The sequence below is a fragment of the Neovison vison genome, chromosome 7, assembly GCF_020171115.1.
Source record: "Neovison vison isolate M4711 chromosome 7, ASM_NN_V1, whole genome shotgun sequence".
NCBI lineage: Eukaryota > Metazoa > Chordata > Mammalia > Carnivora > Mustelidae > Neogale > Neogale vison.
Genome location: NC_058097.1, coordinates 131,937,799 through 131,955,454, shown reverse-complemented (window position 1 = coordinate 131,955,454; position 17,656 = coordinate 131,937,799). Strand labels below are relative to the sequence as shown.

At 38.8% G+C, this 17,656-nt stretch overlaps 1 protein-coding gene across 3 annotated transcripts in view; it reads right to left on the bottom strand.

Annotated features, from left to right (window-relative positions):
• The window catches only part of SLC36A4 (solute carrier family 36 member 4), a 52,049-nt gene that overhangs the window by 12,163 nt on the left and 22,230 nt on the right, over window positions 1-17,656 (bottom strand). For all 3 annotated transcript variants that reach the window (XM_044258321.1, XM_044258322.1, XM_044258323.1), the window contains 3 exons: window positions 14,537-14,764; window positions 12,492-12,590; window positions 5,434-5,603 (listed from right to left, as the gene is read on the bottom strand). In XM_044258321.1, coding sequence (XP_044114256.1) covers window positions 5,434-5,603; window positions 12,492-12,590; window positions 14,537-14,764 — 497 coding nt within the window. The remainder of the gene's footprint in view (window positions 1-5,433; window positions 5,604-12,491; window positions 12,591-14,536; window positions 14,765-17,656) is intronic.

The window sequence follows — 17,656 nt, the reverse complement described above, 5'->3', positions numbered from 1 at the left end:
ACACAGAGAACAAATTGGAAATAAAATGGTATGAGACTTTTAAAAACTAATATACATGCTATTTATCAACAAAAAAGAGTAATGAAGATGTTTAAGAAAAGCATTGCAGTCTGTTGAAATCAATTGTTCTATTCTGACTTCTCTGTTTTAATACTAGTTTCATCTATATTTTCAATCACTCTGTTTTTCTCTAATCAGGTTTTCTATAGGTATTATCAACCTTGGTTCTCCTTTTGGTGTGAAGCAGGCATCTATGTACTGTTTTAGAAATGAAGAGTTGAAAGAAGATTCTACCCTGTAAACTCTCTCTCCAAAGGATAAAACACCTTCTTAAAGTCACAAGAATTTATCTTCAGATAGAGAACATAAATAACTTTTAAGTAACATCTAATGCACATTAAAAAGCATTCTAAAAATCACTGCCAAAGGGTTTTGTTTTTTAAGATTTTATTTATTTATTTGACAGAGAGACAGAGCCAGAGAGCACAAGTGGAGGTGGGTGGGTCGGAGGGGGACGGCAGAGGGACAGGGAGAAGGCAGCTCCCCGCTGAGCAGGGAGCCCAGTGTGGGGCTGGGTCCCAGGACCCTGGGATCATGACCTGAGCTGAAGGCAGATGTTTAACCAACTGAGCCACCCAGGAATCTCCTGTACTTTTCTTTTACTATTTTTTAGATTCTATTTATTTATTTACTTTAGGTGGGGAGGGGCAGTGGGCGAGGGAGAGGGAGGGAGCAGACTCCATGCTGAGTATGGAGATGGACATAGGGCTCAATCTCTTGACCCTGAGATCACGACCTAAGCTGAAATCAAGAGTTAGATGCTTAACCAACCGAGCCACCTAGGCGCCCCCTAATAAAACAATACTTAATCTAAATGTACAGATATGAATATCTCACAAAATTTTTTAAAGCCCATCTGGGAAGAAAGCTGCTGATTCTCCTCTCAAGGGTGAATACAGCAGCTACTCTTGGAAAGACTGATGACTCAACTTGCCCTCTTAGACTTTTCAGGATACTCACGTTAAAAATCTTGAGCTTAGTTCTGTTAAGAAGGAGTCTGTCTGAGGCCTAGCTATAATCCTTACCAAGAAGCTCACCTCATCCTAAGCTGAAAAATACCACCACAAGCGTTATCTAGTATACACAACTAGACTGACGGCTGTGACCCACTCAACTTGCACAGCATGTTTGCCGGACTCTACGTCCTGTGAGGAAGAGATTCTCACCTGTTCACCGCTGTCTCTCTAGTGCCTGCAGTGAGCACATAAAAGGCATATGATAAATATCTGCTAGATGCCTTTCATTCTGAATTTAATATAATAAAGAACAGTCATTTTGAGAGAAGAGTCAGAGGCAGTTTGGCCCAGGATTCCCAGTCACAGGCAACTTTAATACTGGAAGGAGATAATTAAGTCTGTCCTAGAATTTTGAGACCCATTAAAACAAAAGTTTAATGAGAATAAACAAAGAAACAAACAGAATTTGTTAGAAAGAGGACAAAGGGAATAGTCCAAGAGATAGGAACCTTATTTTTCCAGTTTCCTTAAATTTATTTCTCTTACTGCTTTTTTATTGTACCTCTTGGCGAGTCTGTTCTTGCCCAAATATTTTCATTTTAGGTAACGAGCTCCTCAGAGTTCAACACTCTGCCTGCCTAGTAGGTTCAGCGATTACCTGCCATTACTCATCAGCTTTATTTGCAGAATGTTCAGGCTCCCAGCTCCGGTAAGCTGCAAACGCGGGCTTAGACATGGGGTTGGTTCTGTTACTTTGGGCGGGGGCGGATGAAGGGCCAGTTCAATTATCTTAATAAATTAAAATGCTACCTTATCCCTTCCCTGTTCTTACATGTTCCTCTCTATTTTTTTAACTGAATTATTCCTATCCAACACATGCTTCACAAAGAACGTCATGTGTGAGAGCAGAAACACCTTTCTGCTTCTTAGCCTTTTTGTGTGTGTGAAAACCTAATACCCTTGATATTTCTTAGAAGTGCTATGTGTGCTGACTAAATGAGTAACATATGAATTCACTCCAGGCCAGTATTTTTCAAACTAACCATGACCCACTAGTGGGTTATGGTATCAATTGAGGGAGTTGTGAAAAGTTTTTTTCTTCATTTTCCCTAAGATACAGACTGGAATAGAGAATACCAGTGGACACTGTATGTAGAAAATATGGGTTTTTATTTAACCTTTAAATACACCTTTAACCTTTATTTAACCTTTTACTTTACTTACTTTACTTTACCCTACTTCAGTGACTTATAGGAGTGTGGTCAGTGGGCACCACAAAAACACATATATACAGACACACACACTCTTATTCCTAGAAGGTTTTAAAACATTTCCCTTTTTTTACTATGGGTTGTAGTTTAAAAAGTTAAAAAGCCACTAACTGGAACCAAGAAGGCATGGAAACTGTGATGGGGAAAAGGCGGAGGGGTATGGAACAGACCTTGTATTTCAGACCGGTAGAAAGTAAGCAACACAACACAACTGAACAAAGGAAATCACAACAAAAGTGAAAGACGTTTGTTCCTACGATGTCACTCAGCAAGACAGATCCCAGAATAAATACGTTTGCTATCTTAGGTCCTCTTGTGAACTTGTTACACCAGTGTTCATGCTCAATAATCACCCTCCACTCCCCACTCCTCCATGCTATGCTTGAAACAGGCTACTTGACGGGTCTAAAGACTCCCAAGAGAATGCTTTTTTTTTCCCTCTTGGCTGTTATTTGGGTTCTGTTAGTGGAAGTCCTGGAAAAACGCTGCTACAACATCACTCGACTTGGACCCCTATCAGTGCCTTGGTTCTATTATCAGGTAACAAGGGACATGCTCTTCAACTCAGAATGCTAGGTAGCAAACATTTACCAAGGCCTCTTGAGCGCCGAGCCACGTGCTAGATCACAGAGGTATATCCTAAGCCTAGAAGCTGCGGGGTTCCTGTCCTCAAGGTGCTAATGATGCAAATTTACTTATCATCTTTCAAACACACTCTTTGCTTCAAAGTCTAAATGAGACAGACTGAATACTACTACTCATTACTGGTTTGAAAAGATGACACCTCAGTCAATAAACAGTAAATAACTTGGAGCTTCTCTAATCCATACTTGCTTTATCCTGCGCTGCTTTCTAACCCAGCCTTTTCTTGTAGGACGACCCCGATGAACTCGGGAGAACGTACGTCACGGGGCATTAAGAGCCCCGCACAGCATCCCAGCAGTAGTGGCTGAGAGCGTCCCAGGCTCCGTGACAGCCATCGGCTTTTATACCCACAATAACCAGCACCCTGCCCCTTCTCTGACTTCCTAGGCCTATTGCCTGAAGCACGGGGAGGGAAAGGAAGAGACTGACCCATAGCACATCAAGAAAGAAATTTTAGATACAATCCTATGATCACACCGGTCCAAACTTCTCATTCTACAGAAGACTATCACTGTGAAGAGACGGGCTTCTCCTCCACGGTATCCCTCAGTCATGGCTGTTATTTTAACTGGCCCAGATGCACAGACCACAAAGAAATGAACAGCAGGCCGCAGATTCAAAGTTACGCTGCCTTTGATTTCATCACGGAAACACATATATCCTAAGGCAGCTAATGTTACATTCAAGGTTGTAACGATTCCTACACCTCCCACAAGGAAAAGGAACTAGCCAACAAGAGCTCGCTAAAGGAGAATTATGTATCTTGACTTGCTTTCCATTTTATTCCAGATTTTTGTTTCTTAGGATATGTGTACTATATCCTTTCCTCTAAATGAAAAGCAGGCGACTAGCTAGGCTTTCTTGAACACAGATGATGATGTAATGGTCCCTTTTTAATGGAGACTCGCAACTAGTTCTGTTCTAAGTGTAACACCACAGCAAAGAGGGATAAGGGGAGAGGCGGGAAAGCAATGCAGATAAAGGCAAGGATTACACAGAGCTACTCCCAGGGCATACACGGCTCCCTCATGACTCAGCTGTGAACACCCAAAGCATTCCCTGCTTGTCTCCCCCACACTGCTTCGCCATGCTCTGAACTCTCTGGAGATAGGCACATCTTAACTTGACATGCAATGTAACTCCCCCTTCGGTCCCTGCTCTTTTTAAATACTTCTGTAAGGAAGAGTATGGAAGAAAGTTCTGAGACTATTTCCATCTATACTTTATATTTGACATTAGAAGTACTTGTCAATTTTATTTCTGAAATTGTTCTTCAGATTTATTCTAAATATTATTCTTAGTAGGGAAAAATACTACTTTCTAGACATCATATAGTATTGGAAAAAAATAAAGAACTATGATACCATACTTTTTAGCAGCCTTGATCATCTCTTATATTAATCTGTTTAAGATTCTAGCCTGTATTAAACTATTATAAAAAGAGACATATTTGGAAGAAACACAATTATGTAATCAACTATAATGTAAGTTAATGAAATGAATGCTTAAAGTTACATATCTTGTCTGTGATCATGTCTCTAGTCTGAAACGAAAGTATAACATTTGACACGTTTCCATCATGAAATAAAAATGTGTCACAGCTAAAGTAGAATTATAGTTGAAGAACACACTGCATGTTTGCCCTTTGTGAACCTGGGAACTATTCGAGGTACATTCTATCACAACTGTCTTCCCATATGCATTTGTTCTTACAACATTTTTGACTCCAGTAAAAAGCCGGGCTCAGAGGACTACTGAGTGACGGATAAACGCCCAGCTACCAATAGGAAGCCAGTTAGAACACATAATATTTAAAAACATTGCAGGTTTCAGACTTCTATCCAAGCAGCTCAAGGAGCAGTGGGGCATTAATTGAATCAGCATTTTAGCATTTATTCTTTGTATTTATCAAAACTAAGGAATTACTTTCCCTTTTATAAATAAGGAAACATGTCAACATGGTAATTGCTGCCAATAATCTTTTTAAAATCCCCAGAGACTAAACTCTGGAAGAAGGAAAAACCCCATTACTTCATTTTGTAGAATATGGTTCTAATATTAAGAGAATATTAAGAGGCACCATATTTTTTTTATGTAATGTGTCCCATCTGTGTTCTGAAAGGATCTGGGGTACATACCTATTAAGGCTGACCAGTAAAACAGTGAGGGTCATAAGTGGTAGCTTTTATTATTTTATTAGGAATCCAGGGTGTTGGATTACTTGGCAACAAACATGGCAAACATGGCAAAAAAAACCAAAAATGGCAACATTTTTTTATTAGTGAGTCCACGGTAATTCTTTGATCTTTTTAAAGAATCCCAAACAAATCTGTAAAATCACAGAGGGTCTCTTCTGAAGATTATGAAAAAAATTCAAGGTTACACAAATAAGAAAGCACAATAAAATTTTTAAATGTTTAAACCATAAATCCAAAAATACACCTTTATCACCAAATATCAGTAAGCTGTATCTAAGGGCTAACAAACTTGTATCTACCTACCATACATCCTGGGGAAGATTCAAAGTTATGCTGCCTTTGATTTCATCACGGAAACACATATATCCCAAGGTAGCTAATGTTACATACAAGGTTGTAACGATTCCCATGCCAATATTCAAAGCTTGGGGGAAGCGTTTTGATTCTTTCATTTGATTTTCCAGTGGAAGGACCTAAGAAGAGAATGCAGGTAATACAAGTAATTGAAAACAATCTAGTATTCCATCTTACACATATATGTATATTAATCTCTCTATAGTTTATATGCACATTTTATTTCCTTTAAAATAAGACCTAATTCAATCAGAGAAAGTCCATTATCATATAATCTCTCTGATATGAGGAATTTGAGAGGCAGAGTGGGGGGTTGTGGGGTGTAGGGAAAGAAAAAAATGAAACAAGATGGGACTGAGGAGAGAGACAAACCATAAGAAACTCTTAAGCTCAGGAAACAAACTGAGGGTTGCTGGAGGGTGAGGGGGGAGGGCTGGGGTGGCTGGGTGATGGGCACTAGGGAGGGTATGTGCTATGGTGAGTGCTGTGAAATGTGTAAGCCTGATGATTCACAGACCTGTACCCCTGAAGCAAATAATACATTGTGTGTTAATGAAAAGATAAAAATAAAAAATAAAATAAGACATAATTACTGAATATTTTTCTTGGTGTTATACATATTTTTACACTACAGACTTTTCAAATCCTTAAAATAAAAACATCTGAAATTAGCTCTTAGCAGGCAAACCTGTCAGATTTTTTTAAAATAAACTTTTTTGGGGGGGAATAATTTTAGATTTACAGAAAAGTTACAAAGATAAACAGAAAACTCTCATACACCCGACCAGTTTGCCTAATTGTTAACATTTTAAACTACCAAAGTACGTTTGTTACAACTAAGAACCAACATGGGTTCATCACTATTAAACTCCACATTTTATTTGCATTTCATCAGCTTTTCTACAATGTCCTTTTTCTGTTCCAAGGTGCCTTCCAGGATGCCACATTGCATTTTGTTACCATAAATCTCCTTGGTCTTCTCTGATCTTTGATGGTTTCACAATCCTTCCTTATTGTTCATTATCTTGACAGTTTGGAGGAGCAGCGGGTAGGTGTTTGGTATAATGTCTCTCTGGCAGGGTTTGTCCGATGTTGTCTGATGTCTGCACACTGGGGTTGTAGGTTTTAGAACAAGATACCATAAAGGTGAAATGCCCCTCTTACCACACATTTTACCAACATGATTTGTCACTGGTGAAACTAACTTTGATCACTTGGTTTAAGGCTGTGTTTGCCAGGTTTCTCTGCTTATAGAGGTCTTCTCTTCTTTCTCATCAAATTCTATTCACTGCAAGCCAAGTCACTGAACACAGCCTGTACTCCAGGGACTGGGGAGAGTAAGCCACACTTCCTGAAGGGAAAGTACCTACATAAATTATGTGGGAATCCCCCCATATATGTATTTATTTAATCACCTATTTATATTAGTATACATTCACGTGTATTTGTTTTATATTGTGGATATGAATCCAAGACACTTATTCATTTTGTTGTTCATGTTGTTCCAGCTTTGGTCATTGAGAATGACATCAGGTTGCTTCCTGTATTCCTTTGCATGCCTCCGTTCTTTCGGTTTTTTGCTTGTTTTCTTTTTAGCATTTCCGTACTTTCTAGAACTACAAGATACTCCAGACTCATCTTGAATGTCCTTGTTTCAGCCCTAGAATCAGACATTTCTCCAAAGAACTTGGGTTCTTTTGCTGTAATGTGGTACTTAGAAGTCAAGATCAGGGTGCTGGGTGTGCCCGTAGCTACTGTGTAACTCTCAGCTGGTGTGCTAGGAAATACGTGTGTGCACACTATCCCAGCTATACTCATGTCTGTAACTGCTGCTACAGCTAGCCACCTGTAGCTACTGTCTGTCAATGCAGTGAGATGAAAAAGTTATTTTGATTATGTGCGGGAAAAAAAAAACCTTGAAAGAAAAGAAAGAAAGGCTAATTGAAGAGTTAAGTTTTTTAGGCAAATCTTCAGAGGGTCTGGTCAAATGATTAGACCATACAGTTAAAGATACTAAGAAATAGGAGCAGCAAGAGAAAAACAGCAGCAGCAAGCACACTTACAATGTGCGAGGGGTTCTTCTTTTTTAATTAAGTTAAAATAGTCATATAACATTAGTTTCAGGTGTAAACATAAGAATTTGATATTTATATACACTGCAAAGTGATCACCACAATAAGTCTAGTTACCATCCATCACCATACAAAATTACAAATTTTTCTTCTGTAATGAGAACTTTAAAGATTTATTCTCTTGGCAATTTTTAAATATACAATAAAGTATTATTGCCTGAACTTACCATGAGAAATGGGCAAACCTTTAGTTAGGCTCACCAACTAAAAAGGAGAGAGGGCTCAAATAAATAAAATCAGAAATGAAAGAGAAGATACAACTGATACTATAACACGGAGTTTCATAAGAGACTACTGCGGATAATTAGATGCCAAAAAATTGAGGAACTTGGAAGAGATGGACAATTCCTTGAAATATACAATCTTCCAGGACTGAATCACGAAGAAACAGAAAATCAGAACACTAAGATTACTAGTAAGGAGATTAAATCAGTAATTAAAAAAAACTTCTAACAAAAGTCCAGGACCAGATGACTTCACAAGCAAATTCTAAATTCAAATAATATTTAAATACCTCCTCTTTCCAGATACTTCCAGAAAACCAAAGAGGAGGAACAATTTCAAATTAACTTACAAGGGCAGCATTACCTGATACCAAAACCAGACAAGGGCACAGAAGAAGAAGAACAAGAAGAAGGAGAAGAACAACAAGAAGAAGAGGGGCGCCTGGGTGGCTCAGTGGGTTAAAGCTTCTGCCTTCGGCTCAGGTCATGATCTTGGGGGCCTGGGATCAAGCCCCACTGCTCAGTAGTGAGCCTGCTTTCCACTCTCTCTCTGCCTGCCTCTCCGCCTACTTGTGATCTCTGTCTGTCAAATAAACAAATAAAATCTTTAAAAGAAGAAGAAAAAGAAAAAGGAAGGAAAGAAGGAAGGAAGGAAGGAAAGGGAGGGAATTATAAGCAATATTCCTGATGAACATAGGTGCAAACCTCAACAAAATATTAGCAAACCAAATTCAACAATACATTAAAAGGATCATATATCATGATCAAGTGGGATTTATTCCAGGGATGCAAGAATGGGTCAGGATCTACAGATGCATTAATATGATACATCAAATTAACAAAATAAAGTTTAAAAATCATATGATCATCTCAATAGATGCAGAAAAAAACAGAAAATTCAGTAATCTGTTCATGATAAAAACACTCAATGAAGTGTATATACAGGTAACATTACTCAACAAAACAAAGCCTTTTAAAACAGGCTCATAGCTAGCATCAACTCAACAATGAAAAGTTGAGAGCTTTTCCTCTATGATCAGGAACAAGTCAAGGATGCCCATGCTCGCATTTTTATTCAGGTTAAGTGCTCCTTTAATTCCAAATGATAACTTTGCCAGATATAGTATTCTTGGGTCAAAGTTTTGTTGTGTTTTTGTTTTGTTTTGTTTTGTTTTCCTTTCAGTACTTTGAATATATCATGCTACTCCCTTCTGATTTTTCTGGTGAAAAATCAGCTAATAGCCTTAAGGGGGTTCACCTGTATGAAACAAGTTGCCTTTCTCCTGCTGCCTTTAAGATTCCCTCTTTGATTATGTATCTCTGTGTGGATCTCTTTGGGTTCATCTTATCTGGAAATGCCTGTGGAACTGGATGACTCTTTCCTTCCCCAGGTTAGGGAATTTACCAGCCATTATTTCTTTATTATTTTTTGGCATCTTTTTCCCTCTCCTCCTTCTAGGATCCCTATACTGCAAATGCTATGCTGCCTGGTGTTATCCCAGAGGTCCCTTAAGCTCTCTTTCTCAAAATTTTTTTTCCTTTCTGCTGCTCTGTTTGAGTGAGCTCCACCGTCCTGTGTTCGAGGTCACCGATCAGTCCTGCTTCATCTGGTCTGCTTCTGAACTCCTCTAATGTATTTCCAGTTCAGTAATTGTTTGTATTCTTCAGCTTTATGACTTCTTTTTGGTACTTACTTTTCTTTTGCTTTTTTGAAGAACATCCATTGTTCTCCCAGGTTTCACGAGCATCTTTATGGCCATGACTTTGAACTCTTTAACAGGTAGATGACTTATCTCCATCTCACTAAGGTCTTTTTCTGAAGTTTTGTCTTGCTCCTTCATTTGGAACATATTCCTTCACCTTGTTTTTCTTAACTCTCTGTGTTTGTTTCTATGTATTAGCTAAAACAGCTGCATCTCCCAGTCTTGAAGGAGTGACCTTGTAGAGGAGATGAACTCTATCATTCAACCTTGCCCTAGCTCTTGGTTGTCTCTTGGACCTTTGTGATTGTCTAAGTAGCCTAATTTATTCTTGATAAATTTCAGTTGTTGAAGATGTGCCAAGGCCTGCCAGTGTTCCAGTGTAGGGATCTCAGTCAGTACCAAGTTTCAGGATGATGGAAGTCAAATCCTCAGGCAGTAGCTTTTAAAGTATGGAAAGACACAGTCCTATGGGACTTTGTAAATCCTGCTGGCCTGTAAACCAGGAGATCTGGAGGTGTCTGCCAGGGGAACAGTTGCAAAGTCAAGGCTTCAGATATAAGCCCCTTTCTGGGGGGTACCAGCAAGCTGTAGCAAGACCAGAGGGCACAAGACAGTATTTCCCTGTTTATATTCCCTGAGAGCACTTCCACAGCCTCAAGATATGTGACAAACCTAAAGCCTTTCCCTCGGGTTAAAGCTTCTGCACCAGCAAATAGGCCTTTTTCACTGACCGACTTGTGGTGCATTTCAGTCTGCTGTCTGTGTAGTACCCTCAGTGTGGCAGGCTGCCAAGAACTGTCTTTCCCATTGTTCAAGTCTCATGGGGCCCTGGCACACAAACCCTCCTACACACCAGAGCCAGGTGATCAAGGGGCATCCCCAGTGTGGACTACACTTGCCCACAGCTTTATTTAGGAAGGCAGGGCAAGGACACTGGGGGCAGGGCATGACCACCAGTGTTAGAAAGGCAGCAGGGAACTGCTGTTGTTTGTGAGTGTCCACCTGGACAACCATGAGAGAGGGGGGACCACGGATAGGGTGCTCGCCAGTGCCTCCATCCCTGGGGAAAGTCCCAGCTTGTCCCTGCCCCTCCAGCAGTTGCTTTTAGACCAGCAAATGAATCCCCTTCACATAGAGTCTAGGTTCCTTTCAAACTGCCGCTTTCATGCCAGTTTCTGAGTCCATACACAAGCGCTTCAGAAGGAGTTTTTCAGATCCCAACAGCCCTTTGGATCCTTTGAATGTAAGCCTAGTTGGGGGCTTATCTCTCAAGGGCAGGTTTGAAGGGCTGGGATGCCTGATGTGGGGGCACAAACCCCTTGCTCAGGGAAAAGCTCCAGGCCTGTAAGATCCCTCTCTGTATTGGGTCGCTGCAGCAGGGGCAGAGTTTCTGGTGAGAACATATCTCTGTCTCCCCCATCCAGATGGTGCCTCCTCCATCCGTCTTGAGGTGGACCTTTTACTCCTTTGCTGTGGAGCAGCTGTTCAGCTAGCTTCCAGGTCCTTCTCAGAGGCCATTATTCCACATGCAGTTTTAGTTGCAGTGTGTCCATGGGAGAAAGGGAGTTCAGGCTCTTCCCTTCTTGCCATCCTGGACCACCCCCTGCCAGGGATTTTTCCAGATGCTTTGCAGGCAGCACCTCATGTAATCCTCACAATAGCCCTATACCACAATGTGGTATGGTATAGCAGCTCTACTTCTTAGGTAAGTCAGATCCATATGGAAATATTAACTAGTTAATAGGAGAGAGAACCATCTGGATGTTCTGGAGATAATCCAGACCTAAAATAAGGGACTATGGTTAAGAATGGTGCCAGCGCAGCTACAAAAGGAGGAAAGGAAGGAAATTCACATTCATGTAGGCTCCCTCTGGGACTAGCAGCACTGTGGGTGTTTTAAATGTAATTTCATTTATGGGGAACTATGAAAGAAAAATAAACATGCCTTGATTACCAATGGAATGGGGGGAAACAGGGACAAAGTGAAATGAAACGTTCCAATGTTTCAAGCTTGAGTGACTGAAAGTAAAACTAAGAGAAATAGGGAAATGAGAAAGTGAAGCTAGCTTTGGATTAAGAAAGTCTATGTCAGCTTCAGAGCTGTCGAACTTGAGATGTTAAAGAACAACTTAACTGGGTATGTCCAATAGTTAACTAGAACTTACTGGTTAAAGATGGAAATGAAAATCTGCAGTTATGTCTGTAACCGTCATAAATGGAACCATAAGAATTCGTGAGAATTCTCTAAAGAAGAATTAAGAGAGAGCAAGAACCCAAGTAAAATGGTATAAAACTGTCTTCTAGGTCATATTTCATCTGTGGTTCATATAGGTATGTGTAAGTGTTTTCCCTCCCGTACTAAACCATTAGACACAGAGAGAGCAGAGAGTGATATTTTATTTTCCCCAAATGTACACATTCCAGGCTTTAAATAAACTGGAAGCATCTTAAATGGAAATACTTAATATCTGAGGATCCTCAGGGTGCTTGTATTTCTTGGTAGTAGCTTTATGATAACATCATTTCTCAAAACAAACATGATATGTATAAATCTAAAGGGAGAATTTATATTTGATTCTTCTATGTAATGGCAACTTTGTAACAATTTCAATTCCCTTAAAATCATCTAGTCTATAAAATGTGATGCTTGGGCTCTTTCTGAATAATTTGGTCTTGGCAGACGAGATAGAAGACAGATAAAACAAAATTGGCCGTGAGCTGAATTTTGAAGCTGGGTGATGCTGACATGAAAGTTCATCTACTATTCTCTGTTTTGTCTTAGGCTTGGAATTTTCCATAATAAAGTGTTAAAAATCTAAACTAAACTATAATTCAAATATAAGCTACCAAACTACAAAACAAAAAATAAAAAATGCATTTTTAAATGTAGTTTGACTACATAAATCTTTGTGTTGCCTTAAAAATAATAATAAAGAGTAAATCCTTACCACTCCTATGCCTTCAAAAGCAAACACAGCAGTACCAAAAAAGAGTGGGTATTTTTTCCAACCAGCCACTATTGGAAGGTTGTGGGGACTTGGCATATTCTAGAGAAAGAAAAACAAAATAAGAGAAGTTAATGTCTTTACTTATTTTCAAGAATTTAAAATAAAGAGCAAAATCATATACTTCTGAGTTTTACAACAGCAAATGTATGTTATAAAAGTGAGTAATTCTTTCAATAAACACTTTAAGCATCCTATGTTAAATGTAGCCAAGCTGTTAGGACTTCACTGCCAAAAGCCATTGTTTCCCTCATGCCCACACATTCCATCTGGGCTAAACGCTCCTGATTACCTGCTGCTACCTTCAAGTCCCGGGCTCTTCACTCCAGGTATGGCTCCTGGTACAACAGGAAATACATAAGCATCCTCAGTCTGAACTGAGAGCCACGGTGTCAAACCCCACTCACGGTGTCCAATGAAATCCATTTTCTACTTTGTTTCCATTGCTCTTTCCGTCTCCAAGGTACCTGCTCCTAACTTTGGCTTTTTTACATAACTCTACTACTTCCTAGTACAGGTCTCCTCCTGGTCTCTGTGTCTTAAACTTTACCTTGACAGTTCTCATTACTCTCATTATTTGTACATATTCCTTGACTTTGGCTTTGATTACTTGGTCTTGACGCATAGCCTTGTTCCAACTTTCACTATCTGGAAACTCACAAATGCACATCTTGTTCAAGAGCTCTGGTTCCACAACGGCTCTATTTTCCAGCTACGCCTAGACTGGTTCTCACTCTGCCCTACCTAACTGGAAGTGGGATTCAAGGCAAAGGAAACAGGATGAAAAAAGAAACTGAAGTGTGAAAGCACATGGATAATCTGGGAAATAAAGAGGTCTAGAACATCTGAAGCACAGGGAGACATGTTTGCTATAGTGATGATACATGATGGAAAACACAAGCTATGGTCAAAGTGAAAAGGGTAGTAAGTGTCTGAGTCATTCGAGAACATCAACTGTTACTCAAGGCTCACACTATCCCCTCTACCTAAGGAGCCTCCTTTTCTGCTCCGCTAACTTTTACAAGCTCAGCCAAGGATTCATGAACTATGGAAAGCCTTATGAGACTTTCCGGCCTGTCCCCTTCCACTCTTATGTACAGTAAGAAAATGTCGACAGATTTTGGAATTTGGTGGGGGGGGGCAGGTATGAAACAGAGTTTGTAATAAACTGCCAGTGGAGGTTTTAGAACAACTGCAGCAATAATATACAAAATGGGTTGGATGAGAAGAGAAGAGAACAGGAATGCTTGACCTTTTCTGAGTCATTGGCCCCTTTTGAGAAATGAAAGCTATACAGTGCTCAGTAGAAGAATGCATATATACATAAACATTAGATTTTGCAAATATTTTGACTCCATCTGCAGATCCCCTGAATCCCATCAATCAAAAAAAATTTTTTTAAAGGAATACTTCTTTTATGGTTGGGCTCCCCAGACAATGGACAATGAAATCAACTGAGGTCTTCTGATAAAGAAGTTACGGACTAGGGCAGTGGCAGTGAACTGAGATGGTAGCAGCAAATAAAGGAAAATTTAAAAATAAAATAAACAGGAAAATAAAAGCAAATAAAAGAAAATTTAAAAATTATATCTATACTCCATCTGGAAGCTGGTTCAAATCTTAAGAGCGTAAACAAAACAGTACTGAGGTCTTTGTTTCATGTTGCACTGTGTACTGAGGCATGATCTTAAATCTCACAGCTTCCTAGGGTGGGTATTACTCTATTCTGCAGCAAAGTCATAAAGCCCAGAAGCATATTTACCAAAATCTAAAACCAGACCTGAACACTAAGCCTGTGCTCTATGGCACACACCTTTCAAGCTGATCAGTATCCCCCAACCAGAGACCAAAGTTGACTCAAAGGTGATCTCTGGTATGCCACATAACGAGGCAGGGGTCTTTACGTACCACTGCTTTCACCTCCAAAGTAAACAAAGAATTTACTTATTAAGAAACACATATGACAGTCAAAAACATATTATACTTACCCTAACGACATACTGATAAATTATCACAAGGCTGACAGCCATGGAAATGTTGGCAAGGAATGAAAGCACAAACAGATTCTTTAGCTCACGAATGAAGACCAAAAGAATTACGAATGGTAGAAAGCAAAGCATATATATCCTTAGGTCAATATTTCTTCTCTCGCAAGGGTTTGAAGAATTGGTACTGTTCAAAAGAAATACTTTACTCTCCAGGAATCCTTCATGAACCTATATAGCATTACCAGGAGAATAAGAAAGAGGGGGGGGGAAATTCCATCAACTTATAAATAAAAAAAATAAAGAAAATTATTATCTATACACTCTATGTTAAATTCCTTTGTGATTAATCAAATATGTACCTTTTTCAAGATAGTCTAGCTTCTTAGAAATATATATTTATCAAGCTTAAGGATAATTAAATAGGATAATCTTCTTTGAAAAATAACTTCTTTTATCATACTGTAAAAAGAAGGTTCACTAGAAAATGATGAGGATGAATTTACTAATTTATTTTGAAGCTTTGTACTCATGATCCCTGCAAAGGTTCAATTTGTTTTTGAGATAATCAAAAGTGGATGCATACTTGTTAAGAATGACCATATCCTGGGGCACCTGGGTGGCTCAGTGGGTTAAAGCCTCTACCTTAGGTTCAGGTCATGATCCCAGGATCCTGGGATCAAGCCCCGCATTGGGTTCTCTGCTCAGCGGAGAGCCTGCTTCCTCCTCTCTCTCTCTGCCTGCCTCTCTGCCTACTTGTGATCTGTCAAATAAATAAATAAAAATCTTTAAAAAAAAAAAAGAATGACCATATCCTACTACAACTTATTTTCTTCAGAGGAGGAAGCAAGCTCTAAGTTCCTCTAGGAAATGTACAGTTGTCAAAATAAAGTTTAGAAATCACAGTCTAACTTTAAAACTGTTTTATAAAACAACTGTTTATAAATTATCATCACTATCAATAAATACTTAATAAGAATCCACTAAATTCATTGATGGCCATGTGTTAGATGTAGGTAAATTTCTGCTAGAGCAGTACACTTCAATAAATCAGTTTTACCTTAAAATTTATTCAGCCACTTCTATAAACCAACATTCAGTATTCGAGAGATATAATAACTTATAGTTTATATATATTAAAAATAGTCTCTTATCCAATTAATTCTGTGATCCAATTTACTAAACTAGAAATGAAATTATAAAGGATTTTAAAAACATTCTTAAAAACTTACAGCAGAGGCAGATAATATTGTAATTTAAATACTAGTGAAAATCTACTTGCCCCCGAACACTGTACCCCCTCCCCACTGAACACATGAACGTGATCAAGTCTCCAGATACATCAATACTTAAGAACCACAGCCTACAGTAATAACAGGAAGCAGTTTTTGAGGACTGAACTAACGTGGTACACATCTCATCTCATCCTCAAAACAACTCTCTGAGGTGGGTGTTAAGAAAACTGAGGTTTAAGGAGGGTTAAAAAAGCTTACATAGTATCAAGTCAGTAAGTGGTAGTTCTAGGATTCCAGCCCAGGCACGAGACTAGAATTCAGCTTGTGACAACTGCATGCTTTAACCGGACTAAATACCCCCACTGCAGAGGGGGCCCTGCCCAAGGAGCCGCTTGGCCTCTACTCTGACATCCCTCTCTCTAAATATACTAAGTATTAAGAGGCCCGCAAGTCAGAAGTTTAGAACAAAAATTATAGTACGATTAACAATTCAAGTGTTTATTTTAATTTTATATTTACAACTTACGAAAAGCAATGTTTAGCGTCACTACAAATGTATACATCATCTTAAACTGCAGGGACTATATTTACGAGTTTAAGCTAGATAGACAACTTGTAACTCGCACAGTGCTAACAAACTCTCAGGTTACATCAGAAACCACTTAAGAAACTGCACACCTCATATTTATCTTGTGACTGGTCATCACAACTTTCTATTTTATATTTTACAATTTGAAATAAAAGATTGGTAATTCACGTTACTTGGTTTTAAGATTATAAATTTTTTGTTGACTCAATTTTCCCAATTGCAAATTTATTTATAGCCAAATGCTTCTGTATCTAAGAAGTACTGCCCATAATCAGATTAGATAATGATCAAAATTAAGCTCTAACAAGGATACCTGGCAAGAGAAAATCAGTTACATAACCAATTTTAAAAAGGGTAGTTTGAATGGTGAGATGGTTGAGAATATGAAATTAATTCTACCACAAATATCTCATAATAATTTAGTATTCTTTGGCAGAAAGACGGTTATAAAAATTGTCAGGATTAAAAAATAAAATAAAGTGTAGATACATACCCAGAGCAAGATTCAGGTAAACATTTGAGTCCTTTGGTGCCCTCTAGAGACAGATATTGGCTATCTAATAGGACTTCCTATGATCTCACATGTTTACCAAAATGCAAAACACTGAAATAAATATTATAAAATAAAATTACTAAATTCAGTTGTTTCCATTTAAAGCTTAAATTTACTAACATCTACTACTTATGAGTTTTCAATGATTCAGTAATCTAATGGTTAGAATTCCAAAAGTAGATTATGTTCTTCAGCAAAGCGAAAATAAATGCAGAACTAAAGACCCTGTATTTCTAAACTACTTCACATTTTGCAAAGGCTTTCACAAACCTTTTGTCAGCTGAGCCTCATGGTAAGTTTAGGAGGAACAATGGGAGATTTTGTTGCTATTCCCATTTTACAAGTAAGGAAACTAAGGCTTCACCAAGGATAAGGGGATCTTGACCCACGTGTAACTTAAAACAGAGAGTAAGGATTTGAATTTGGACCTTCTGTCTCTGAAGTCCATGGTCTTAGGTTAACATTATATATTTTTTCTCTTACTGTAATATCCCTTCCCCACTCTTCATGCCCATATATACTATTTTTATCCTTCGAAATTTTCTAGAGTATCTTAGAGTAAGAACAGAAAGGAGCTACCCACAATGGGCTAGAATCCTGGAGGCACTACCCATCCTTCCCCCTCCCTCCCCCCAATGCTCATAATGACTTAATGGGACTAAAAACAGCCCTGCGGCAGATACAGAACAGGAGGTTCCCTGTATGTACTCCCATCTCCCTGTATGGCAACTAAACCCCCACTTCTC